We start from the raw sequence: 13199 nt of genomic DNA, 5'->3' as shown, positions 1-13199 counted from the left end.
TATGGACATGATTTGTTTGCTTCAATCTGGATTATTTTTCTGACCACAGGTCCATCCGTTTATCCATTTTATGTCTGCTTCATTATGGATGGTCAATATTAAAGTATGGAGAGTGTCTTTCAAAACTCAAATTGTACATATTAAATTGGAGATAAAATAGATGGAGGATGAATATATGAGCATAATTTTTTTTCTGACAACAGGTTCACAGGAGATTCGGTTCAAAAAAATTGACCAGTAAGTCAATTGAACCATTGTAAGAGTTTAATGTTGTGGCTTTCTTGAAACTATTTTTTTTTTCTTTTCATAATTACTCGATAAATACTTACAAAAGGTAACACTCCAACACTGACAATTCATCCTAAAATTTTTAAAAATACCATAATTCAAAAAATATAAACCAAAAAACCAGCCTTCTTGAGAAATTTAAATTTTGACACGATTGCATCCCTAAAATGCGACCCCATTTACTGGAGACCGCATCTAGGAGATATGAAACATTAATGAGATCCGCATCCCTAGATGCGGCCCCATTTTTCTTTTTCTTTTTTTTTCAAAATTTTGAAGTTTGACCATCTGATACGAATTAATCATGTTTTTTTTTCTTAGAGAATACGAATCATTGTGATTCAAATTTGGAGTTATCATTATATATTAAATTGATTATTTTATTTTATAATTATTATTCACTGAATGTCTTATAAGTTTATTTGATGATAACCATAAATTAATTTTTATTACAGAGAAGTCCAATTAGATATATATATATATATATATATATATATATATAATTTTATTTTATGGTTATTTTTCACCGAATACCATAGAAAATTATTCGCTGATATCTATAGAAATTTAAGGGTCTCCGAAGAAAAATGATAAAAAAATACAATATTATATATGTTATTGGACTTCTTTAGAATAAAAATAAATTTAACGATATCGGTGAATAAACCTCTAGGGCCTTCGGTGAAAAATAACTATAAAATAAAATAATATATATGTAATTGAACTTCTTTGTAATAAAAATTAATTTAGGGCTATGGACAATTAAATTTTTAGAATCTTCGAAAAAAATGATTAAAAAAATAAAATACAATAATATATATGTTATTGGACTTCTTTGAAATAAAAATAAATTTAATGATATTGGCGAATAAATTTCTTCGGTGAAAAATACCGATTTTTTTATAAATACCCAAAAGAAATATAAAATTACGAAATGTACCCACTGTCTGATTGAAATTCGAAAAATACTCAATCTGGTTAACCAATAACCGGATTTGGGAAAAACTTCTGGTTAACCATTAACCGGTTACCCATTAAACATTCAAAACAATATATCCGGTTAATGGTTAATCGGAAAGTTGTTGGTTTTTTTTTTTTGTATTAAAATATTAGAAATGTTGAATATATTTATTTGAAAATAGATGAAATACAATATAATTTGATTTATTAGAAAGACTGCAACAAATAACCAGATCAATATTTTTCAGGCCGGATTTTTCGCAGCTGTAAGAAAAATTAATATATTTCTTTATGTGTTATTGGAAAAAAAATAAAAATGCTTAGATTATGAGTTATTGATCCCGGTTCAAAAGTCACTTCTATGTAATCCAGAAAATATTGTGATCCTTCTAGGACATTTAATTTATGAAAAGTTGTATTTATTTTTGAAAAAAAATATAAACTTTAAGTTATTTAATAATTGTTATTAAAAAAGAATTATCAAAATAGATACAACTTTTTATAAATTAAATGCCCTAGAAGGATTACAATATTTTCTGAATTACATAGAAGTGACTTTTGAACCGGGATCAATAACTCAGAATCTAAGCATTTTTATTTTTTTCCAATAACACATAAAGAAATATATTAATTTTTCTTACAGCCGCGAAAAATCCGGCCTGAAAAATATTGATCCGGTTATTTGTTGCAGTCTTTCTAATAAATCAAATTATATTGTATTTCATCTATTTTCAAAGAAATATATTCAACATTTCTAATATTTCAATACAAAAAAAAAAATTTAAAATTTTCTGTTTTACAAAAAAAAAAAAAAAAAAAAAACTTTCCGGTTAACCATTAACCGGATATATTGTTTTGAATGGTTAATGGGTAACCGGTTAATGGTTAACCGGAAGTTTTTCCCAAATCCGGTTATTGGTTAACCGGATTGGGTATTTTTCGAATTTCAATCAGACAGTGGGTAGATTTCGTAATTTTATATTTCTTTTGGGTATTTATAAAAAAATCGGTGAAAAATAACTATAAAAAAATATATATATTTAATTGAGGAGGGTTCAAATGCACCCAAATGCACTCTATCCTTTTTCTCCGTTTTCAAAGTCCGAATAGTAAATCGGAACCGTTAGATGCGATCTATATATTAAGATGTGCTTGGAGACCAAATTTTACATTTTTTGAAATTTTTGTACTATTTATTAAGCCACTTTGAAAATCGTTGATCCAATGGTCCAGAAAATGTAAAATCAGCGATTTTCAGAGTGGTTTAATAAATATTAAAAAATTTCAAAAAATGTAAAATTTGGTCTCCAAGCACATCTTAATATATAGATCGCATCTAACGGTTCGGATTTACTATTCGGACTTTGAAAACGGAGAAAAAAGATTTGAAAGATAGAGTGCATTTGGGTGCATTTGAACTCTCCTCTATTTAATTAGATTTTTTTGTAATAAAAATTAATTTAAAGTTATCGGCCAATATAACTATAAAATAAAATAATTAATTTAATATATAATAATATGTTCAAAGTTTGAATCAATGATTCGTATTCTCTGAAAAAAAAAGAAAACATGATTAATTTGTATTATGCTCAAACTTCAAAAATTGAAAAAAAAAAAAAAATGGGCCGGAGATGCGAACTTTATTAATGGTTCGCATCCCCAGATGCAGCCCCAGTAAATGGAGCCGCATTTTAGGAATGTGCTGTGTTAAAATTTGAATTTTTCCGTAATTTTGGTTTATCTTTTTTTTTAAATGATATTTTTTAAATTTTCGGCAATTCATCAAGTCAATGCATATGAGTCATGCATTGATATGTTTGCAAATTGAATAGCTTTCAAACCGCAGGCTTGGACAGGTGGAACCAAAACAATCTTAGAAATTTGAAAGGACAAAAAAAAAAAAAAAACGGTGGGCTGAGGAGAATTTCATGTATATCCCTAAAAAACTTTGAAATTACATCTCTGGCACTAAAGTTCTTAATATCATATTTACACTTCTAAATTTCAAAAACTCACAAATTTATTTATTTTTTGGTTTTTTTTCTATTAAAACTCATCTAAATTTATAACATTCATTTTACTCTTTATTATAAAAAAAGTACAAAATACGTAAGCATGCTTTGTTAAAATGTCAGCCTTCTAATGATCGGTTTTCCAAGACAAATGAATAATTTCTTTACTTCTGACTCATATAGAATGAGATTTATTGTAACTGTAGAAGGATAGATATTACTCATTTGTCTTTATATTTCTTAATAAATTTAAGTATATGTCTTTATATACTTCTAATGATCTGTTTCCAAAGAGTAACATTTTTCTGAACCATTCTATCTATTTTTATATTTCTTAATAAATGATAAAATTGGTACTTTATAAATTTGAAATGAGTTTTAATATAAAACAATAAAATGGATAAATTTATGACTTTTTAAATTTTTAAATTTTAAATATGATATTATGAATTTTAGAAGGGAAAAATACATAATTTCGAAGGTTTTGAGGGATAAACCAAAAAAAGGACAGAAATGTCGTAGGCGTACCTATAAGAAAAATCAACATATAGCAAATAAAATATGGTACAAATCAGATAACCTCTACACAGACGACTCAAAAGCACGATTAAAATCCATGTACAAATTCAAAACATCAGCATCACTAAAATAGCCTGATCGCAAACGAGACAATAGAAAAAGCAGTATGAAATCAGAGCAGAGACGTCTTTGACTGTTATCCTATCTACCAAGCTTCAAACTTGTGGCTTGGAATGACTGCCAACCATCTTTTCTTTGACAAACTACTGGACTGAAGAAATTAATATAATATAAGTTTGTTTTTTAGAAAAAAAGACTGAAAAATATTATTATTTGTGAAAATTATAAAGGATAAAGAACTAAGAGCATCTACATCCCTGAAATTCTTTGAGTTTCTAATCTGATGTAGCAGTTTCTAAACCAGTTTCAGGAATGCAGATGGATTTCTTATTTAGCAACTTTGCTTCAAAGTTTCTTAATAAGAAACTGTTTATAAACTCTGACGTGGCCAAATAATTCGCTGAAATTCTTTTCTCTTGTAATTTATTTGCTGATGTGACAATTAAGAAACTCTAATTTTGAGTTTCAGGGATGTGAAGGTTTATAAACTTTCAGAGATAAAGTTTCTAAAAATTAGTTAACAGTTATTTAGAAACTCCAAGAGTTTCAGGAATGTAGATGCTCTAAATTGCTAATTTTTATTTATAAAATAGTTTTACTCCTACATCCTTCTAAATCCGCCTCTGACTTTTATGACAAACCACTAACCAAGTCATTTTCCAAGAAGGCTGGAAGGAATTTTATATTTCAAAAACGGACAATTTTATTAGTCATATTATTATTATTATTTTTGCATTTTTCTATTAGTCATTTCTTTGATTTTTCCATAAAAATTTTCATCACAGAAGTTCAACAGATAAATTAGCTTCATTTAAGAAATAACAATTAACAAACTACATTACAAAATTAACATCCCAAATATTTTTGTCGAATTATAATCTCTTCCAAAATAATAAACAATTCAATATTCAATTTGTAAAACTTTGAATTGGACTAATTTCTGCTACGGACTAGATCTTCAAGATTTGAAAATAAGATGTAATTTCCATGAATATTTCATTTTTAAAAATTTCAATATCCCCTATTATATAATATTATAAGAAAAACACTTCTTATATTAAAATTGAATAAAAATACGTATTTACCAAAGAAACCCCTGCAAAAGTTAAGCCTGTGCGATCGTGTTTGAGTAATTAGGGTAAAAAATAAACAAAACAAGATATTAACATGAAAATATGACAAATTTCCAAAATTTCAATTCCAAATTTTGCTACTTACAAAGGAGCTTTACAGCATACCATGTACAATAAGGCCAAATAACCATAATAGACGAAACATCTATCCTATTAAAAAAGATGATATACAGAGGGGACAAAATTCAGAGAAAAAAGAGGGCCAAATAGTGACATGATCAAGAAAAGGTTGCATGGTTGAACTCAAATGCCATATACTAAGAAAGGAGGAACAATATATGGTTCTGTTAAAGTTTTTTGAGTACCCAACTTAATACTTGCTTGTACCTTTTTAATGCATCTCTAGTAAGCATTGTCCCTACTGGTACATTTCCTCTATCATCAAGATCTGAAAAATTAAAAAATAAAATTTCTTTGAGAAAAAAAGAAAGGTAAAATAAGAAGAACAAACAAAATATATTATGCCAACCTGATCGCAAACTGGGCAGGTCTCGCTTCGTTCCATCCAATCAAGCAAACAAGCAAGATGAAATTCGTGTTCACACCTTGTAAAATAACGAGGATTTTCTTTATCATACTCTGCACAAAACAACAGAAAGAAGTTGAAAACACCAACCAACAATTATAAAAACTAGATAATGCCAAAGTCGTTAAGTCCAAATATCAAAATCCTTCATGCTCATACTGAGACAATATCATATGTCGCATCGTATTTGTAAAGAGAAGAATCACTTGATGATAATAATTTACCTTGACACTGTTGACGATATTTCTCAAATCAATTCAAATAAGGATGAAAATTCAAAATTAAATCTGAAGGTATGCTGTTGGATGTGTAGATGGTCTACCAATTAAATTTATAATAGCATTATTTAGCAATGCATCAAGGACAGCTAATTTTGATTCAATTTGAACATTCAAGTCGCTTGTTGAACAATAAAACATGCCCCAAATGTTATCATTTATTACAGGCACCCACCATATAGAATATAGATCTCTCCCATAACATTGGAAATCAAATTTAGTCAATTGTCTAGTGATCCCTCCCATTTTTTATGCAAAAGCTGTATAATTAACCCAGTACACCATTTTAGGACATAATTTACCATTTAAGCAAACTAGATCCTTAGCAGGCTTGAGTTTTTTTTAGTGAGTGTTTTTTCTAAAAACTCACAAGTTACAAAACATGCAAATACAACCCTCATTGGATTCTCGTTGATACATGCTACCCTACAGTGTGCTGGGGGTGTAGATAATCCAGCATTTAGAGATAGAGAGAGAGAGAGGCCAACATGGAGACATGGAGGCACAGAGTGTGTTCCACCCACAATTGAGCAATAATATGAGAGAGAGAGAGAGAGAGAGAGAGGATACCTTCAAGACAGATGGGGCAATCATCTTCATCTTCAGCCAGAGGAAGAGATTCCATCTGCTTCGCCTTTTCCTTGCAATCAGATTTCTCCAAATCCTGACCCGTATCTGTTTAAAATTTCATCAACCAAATTAATCCACATTTAGGGACTCTCTTGTCAATTACCATTTTATTGGCAAGGTTCAGCACAACAAACTGAGTCTGTTATGAACCAAACATATTGCTTTAACCGAAATTTCCTGTTTTTGAGTACTTTTTACCTTACTCACTTTTAAATGGTTACACATAGCAATTTGTCTAGTCTGGTATGATACCAGTTTGCCATTACAATCTAGTAGAGAATCATACAGTACCAGGATTGTCAGGGCTTCTACTTAGAACTTCTTGAACAGTGAGACCCCCATCATATGGCAGAGGAGCAGGTGGGGCCCGAAACGTGTCAGGAGTTGACCCATCAAGATTTGTATCCACGATTATAGCATTTGAATTAACAGAAGACCCATCATTTGTCGTAGATAGCAGTTCATGCTCTTCTATACTGGGCAGATGCTACAAGAGTGAAAATAAACATAAACAGAAGTTTTAATTATAAAATCATAGAGCTTAGGAGCTGAACTAAAGAAAATGATATCTGAGGTTAACTAAGACTAGAATTATCATTGGATTTTGTGACATATGAACTACAATGTAATGTGCATAGCATGGTTGACAATTTAACTGCTGGTATTACTAGTTCTTTTACTTCTCTTAGTTTCCTGAGGCAAAACCCGAGATTTAATTATAATAAATTGAGGCTTCACTAGGCTTACAATTTTTAATGTATGGTACACATATCTTAGATAAAGTAAGAAGAACATACATAAATATGCCTCCTGTCAGGCTCAGATCTACCTGACGCAATACAACAACATGCGCCCATTCTTCTATTAATCAGCTATTTCAATATCAGTTGAGCTATTGTAAAATGTTGTACAACCACAGACAAATGATAGCTTTCTCATAATCTAGACAAACAGGCATTTCAAGTTAAATTCAACGCTAGTAAACAATGAAGAAGGAAGCATAGAGTTCAACTCTTTTGCTGAAATTGTAAGTAAAACCCTTGACAAAGTAAGCAGTTGGTAGCACTGAATAGGCAAAAAAAACAATAAATAATAAACAAATCAGACAATATATTTCCAAATTTCTTGTGTTATTTTGGGCGCTATTTTGTTATTTCAGGATAATGGCCTCACATATATAAGATCTTATCACGCATTTAAGACACCAATATTTCTTCCATTTTTAGAAAAAGAATAGTTCGAAAACATTATGCTTAACAGGAGACGAGACATCAGTTGTGAATCTCTGATCAACAAAAAATATCTGTTTCACAATACTACTTGTGCGATCATTCGTACGAGCTGATTAACAAAAGGATGCTAAAAAAAAAAATACTAGCTATCTCAATTTCACGAAAAGGAACAGTAATTGATTAGGCAAGTACAAAAGGAAGGGCAAACAATTATTGTCCAGACAACATATAAAGTGAATCGAATAAAAGCACGAAAAGTCCTGTTCAATTTCGGCTCCTACGACAAGCAAAGTAATGGATTCTACCGCAAAATCGCACTGATCAGTAGATAAACAATAAAAACGAAACAGCCCGTGAATTAAGCTGGAAATTCAGCAAAATAAGCAGCAACAACTCGAAAAGAACATGAGATCATACCTTCAAGAAAACCCACAGGAGAAACCTCAAGAGAGAAAACAGTAATCGCAGAATTCTTCACCTATGCTGCCTCGATCTCCATCAGAGGAAAAAGAGGGAGAGAGTGAAAGAGAGAGAGAGAGGGTAAGGGTTTTTTTAGGAATGGATATGGATATAAAAAGAAGAGAAGTATCGGGGTTCTCGAGATAAAAAAGGGAAACGAGGAGAGAAAAAATAGAAAACAAAATGTCGAATGAGATTCCTCTAATCCTAATTTAATTTCATTCAACAGATGAAACGAAAGAATAAACAAAGTAAATGGGAAGAAATCCGAGTCCGAACCCTCTCAGGTAACAGAATATATGAGTTTAGATCTGGACCGTCCGATCAGAATCAGAACATCCTAATATTCGTGTCAAAGCAGATCGGAACTTCTCCGTGAAATTTGTGTTACAACAGTTGAAATTAATTCAGTCTTTCCCTGCACCACCGCAGTTCGAAACTTCTCCGTGAAATAATCGGAAGGGCATCAATGATTGCTTTACAATTTGAGAGGAATAAAGGGTTGAAAATGAAACAAAAAGAAGAGATACAAGTTGGTTGGGCTGTGTCGGAGGTGGAGGTTCGACTCGGGCTGGATTCCAGGCTAGATGCAACGGGCCGAACACAGTATCCGGACGTGTCGCCGTCTTGGGCGCACACGTGTCCCAGCGTCATGGGTTGCTAGAGCGGATTTTTGGCGGCTCTGTCCGGTTATTCATTTTTAGGGGTGTAAACGGATCGGATATTATCCGATTTCGTTCGAATCCGAATCTGAAAAATTACTTAAATTATCCGATCCGTATCCGAGACTATCCGTATCTGTATCCAAAAAATTATAACGGATACGAATACAGTAAGATATTTAATTATCCATATCCGACCGTTTATATTTTTAAACCACAACAATGTATTATATGTTTTTAAATTGATTTATTAAATTGTATATTATACTCAATAATATATTAAATTGCACATATATATATATTTTGATGAACAGTGTAACACTATGACATAATTAGTGACTAATATCTTAATAATATAATAGATATTTTGTAACAACCAAGCTAATTATGTAAAATATCCGTATCTGTTCAATATCCGATCTGTATCCGTATCTGAAACTATCTGTATCCGAAAAATTATAACGGATACGGATATGATAAGACTACTATCCGATCCGTATCCGACCGTTTACACCCCTAGGTATAGTTCATATCAGCTGAGGTAACTCAAATTTTGAGTTTAGATCCAGACCGTTAGTTCCGCTTCAACACGAATATTAAACGATTTCCGTGCATTTTATCTCGATCCAAATTGATTCAACACGAATTCGGTTCGTTTGCGTTAACACAAAATTTGAGTTAATACAGAATAAATTCAAACCGTCTGATCCGTATTAGCACAAATATTATGAAGTTTCGGTTACATAAATTTTTGTATGTGTTCTATCTTAAATGAGGAGCACATATGTTGGAACTTTATGATAAATACGTTTGTTTGTTTATACTTTATACAATTAATCGATTCTTTTTATAGAAATTTTCATGCAATTAAATATAGGTTATTTTTTACTATAAATTTGTTTATTGTTTCGAAAATAATTCTATCCAAATGTTAATTGGTTGTAATATTCTCTTATATAAATTATCGCTAAAAATTCATTTTTTCTTTAAATAATATTATTTTTTCGGATCAACTTTTCTTTCAATTTACATTATTAACATCAAAACCTCTATTATATTTTATTAGACTGAGATGAAAAGAGTCCCAAAATAAAAGTATTTCAAATATTAAGGAAAAAGGTTATTTCTATCTAACCAAAATACTCTTTAAGGTTTCAAATCACATTTATATTATATTAGTACAGAGAAGTTCCAACTTTGATATCTAATTAAATTTGAGGAGGGTTCAAATGCCTCCATGTTTTTGTGCCTCCATCATGCCTCCATATATATACGGGTTATTACGGGTTATGCGGGTTAGACGGGTTAAACGGGTTATAATTTTGATCGAAAATCTATTATATATCTTTTTACTATTTTTATTAAAACTAGGTACAAATAAAAGTGACAAATATAAATAAAATAGAAATAATTTAGCATATAACATCTATAACAAAAAAAAAACATATCCATAATGTAACATCCTAAAAAAAAGACAACAACATATAACAATCACATATAAAATTCATGAAATAAAAAAAAACATAACAATTCAAATTCATGTAGCGGATCATCATTTCAACAGATATCTTTTGTGATTTTTATCAAAGCTTAAACGGGTCCGCATCCCGTGAGATATCTCATATTTTGAGTGACCTACGTGTCCGGTGCCTATTCGGGGATAACGCAGGGGCCCAGTATTGTTTAAGCTTTGAGATTCAAGCAAAACGTCTTTGAACAGTTGGATTTTCCAAAAAGTCACGCAAAATATGAGATATCTCAGAGGACAGAATGTCTTTGAACAGTTGAGATTTTCCAAAAAGTCACGCAAAAAATGAGATATCTCAGAGGATGCGAATTCAGGCTAAACAAAGCACTCATCCTTTCAACAGAGATCTTATGTAATTTATTTCATGTAACGAGTCAAACTGAATGAATTATTCTTCCACATAGGTTTGAGGCCGGGTCCGGGTATAAACGGGTTATTAAGAGAATTCATGACCCAACCCAGAGTAACGGGTTTGTCAAAATCCAACCCGTACCCGACCCAGTAACATCTCAACCCAGTAAAATACGGATCGGGTCGGATGGGTCAGACGGGTCGGGTGGGTCAACAGTATTTTTGTACACCCCTAGTTTCACACCACCAAATATGATTTGTTCAAATTGTTACATTTTTTCCGTCACTTATCAACAAGCCATTTTTTCGCTATTAAATTTTGCCAAACCAAATTACTTTTTCTCCCTCCGATGTTTGATTGTGCGTTCAATAATGTAATTGTTGCTCTCAAAATAGTACCGTCCAAATTTAAATGATGAATCCAGATTAAGACAGAGGGAATTTGGTTTGAAGTGTTCCCATAATTGAGATGCCTTACCTGAAACGGTGTCAAATGCCCCTGCTCTATCTGAACCGATTGAGCTGTCATATTTTATTAAAATAATAATAATTGAGTTGTTATGACTAAAATTATTCAAACCAAGAACAAAATAGATAATACAAGTTACAAGGTGCTTTGTTTTTCAAATATTAATTTGTTAGAAATTACTTTCAGAGAACAGAAACTTTTTATACTTAACAATGCTTATGCTGTTAGTTGTAATTATAATTTTTCCAGATAAAAATTGAAGTCAAACTTTTTAACTTTTAAGTACTCATAAGTGATTTTCCAGTGAGACTTTAAACGTGTGACCTTTCATGCAAAAAAATATTATCTTAGTTATTAAATTAAATATTAATTCTCTTCAATTATATCTTGATTCTTTTTTATGTATTTATGACATAAAAAAAGCTCATTACACTTTAACAGTTGGTTATGTTGATGGAGAGCGTTGAAGTTAAAATGCAACAAGACAAGAATTAGAAGAGTTGTGTTGTCATATTTATGCTTCCTTGTTGAGCTAACTGCCTAACTCACACCTCCAATATTTGCGTTTGAGTGAGGCTATGGTACGACGCGTAGCAGGGGCCCAAGTGCGGACGTGTCGCCGTCTTGGGCGCACACGTGTCCCAGCGTCATTGGTTGCTGGAGCGGATTTTTGGCGGCTTTGTCCGGCTATTCGTCTGGATCCTTATTTTGGGTAGAGTTCATATCAGCTGAGGTAACTCAAATTTTGAGTTTATACCAGGACCGTCCGATCTGTTTCAACACTATATCCGTGCATTTTATCTCGATCCAAATCCATATATCTATAATATCTCAATTCCATTATTAAGCACGTTGGGTGTCCGATCCGCCAACAGCTACGATTGAAAGATGAAACTTCGGATTTAATCTCAGCCCTCAAATTATATAATTTGTCTTATGTTTATTAAATGCATCTGTTTTATGTATAGAAGTCTAAATTTAGTTAAAAACATACTCACTACATATGCTGCCACACGATATGTTACATTTAAAATTGAATAGATTCTGAAATTTAGTGATATATTTCTTTGTTTTTTTATTTCTTTGTTTCCATATTTCTCTTCTTCAATTAAGTAGACTCCACATTCCATTTTCTTATTTCTTTGTTTCCTTACTTCTTCTTCGTTTCTATACGGATCACAATGGAAAATAATAATTTTTTATTTCATTATTTCTCTTTCTTTGTTTCTATACATATTGTTGTGGAAAATTTAGAATATATTTTCAATATATAATATATCAATGTGTGTGTGTGTGTATTCTAAATTGGAAACAAAGAAGAAGAATAATATAAATTGGACATGTGTGTATAGATATATTTTTCTTATAATGTGTGTGTATTTATGTTTTTTTATATCATATTATATGTTGATGTTGAATTGTTGTACGATACTTGATATTAGATTCGAATCGAACTATTATTTGATATCATTGGTACTTAAAAATAAAGAATTATCACATCATCAAATTATTATCAGAGATAACGATTCAAGTTAATTAAAAATACAGAATTATATAAATTCTTTACTAACATGCCTCTTAATTTTTGGATAATTATTATTTTCATTGATATATTTTTAATTTTTTTTTTCTTCTAATATATCCCCGTTGCAACGCACGGGCACGATACTAGTATATATATAGAGAGAGATAGATAGGCTAATAAACAATCGATTGTTCCTGAGGTCCCGTACAACCAAGTTGTTTTCCGATTTTATATCTATATCTATTTTTGGATGCAAGCTTCAGTGTTCACCTATAGTGATAAGAAAGGTGAGACTTACAGATAGAGTCCACTTGCCAGCCTCTCCGACTCTGTAGCTCTATGATGTGCTCATAAAAGAGTTTAATAAATATAACTTTAAACTACGAATTCAAACCGTTTAAATCCTTCGAAACAAACAAATAAACAAAGAACCCTATTCTAGTTTCGGACAATTCTATAATTTCATTGCTTTGGAAAACATACAAATAAACGCAGAACCTTGAGCAG

At 30.9% G+C, this 13199-nt stretch overlaps 1 protein-coding gene across 2 annotated transcripts; it reads right to left on the bottom strand.

Annotated features, from left to right (window-relative positions):
• Nucleotides 1-5073: 5073 nt before the first annotated feature.
• On the bottom strand, nt 5074-8392 carry LOC144543839 (putative E3 ubiquitin-protein ligase RHB1A). 2 transcript variants are annotated; one of them, XM_078292271.1, is made up of 6 exons: nt 8116-8392; nt 7264-7408; nt 6779-6953; nt 6407-6511; nt 5502-5611; nt 5074-5420 (listed from the first exon to the last, which is right to left on the bottom strand). In XM_078292271.1, exons 2-6 carry the CDS (start codon nt 7321-7323, stop codon nt 5391-5393), a joined length of 480 nt encoding a protein of 159 aa, XP_078148397.1. In that variant the 5' UTR covers nt 7324-7408; nt 8116-8392; the 3' UTR covers nt 5074-5390. The 2 variants fall into 2 exon arrangements, with proteins under 2 accessions (XP_078148397.1, XP_078148396.1); XM_078292270.1 differs by having other exon boundaries at nt 6758-6953; nt 8116-8389.
• Between the last annotated feature and the right edge of the window lie 4807 nt (nt 8393-13199).

Source organism: Carex rostrata, chromosome 25, assembly GCF_964058835.1.
Source record: "Carex rostrata chromosome 25, lpCarRost1.2, whole genome shotgun sequence".
Lineage (NCBI taxonomy): Eukaryota > Viridiplantae > Streptophyta > Magnoliopsida > Poales > Cyperaceae > Carex > Carex rostrata.
The sequence above is the reverse complement of the archived record's forward strand: the minus strand, read 5'-3'. Positions and strand labels throughout refer to the sequence as shown.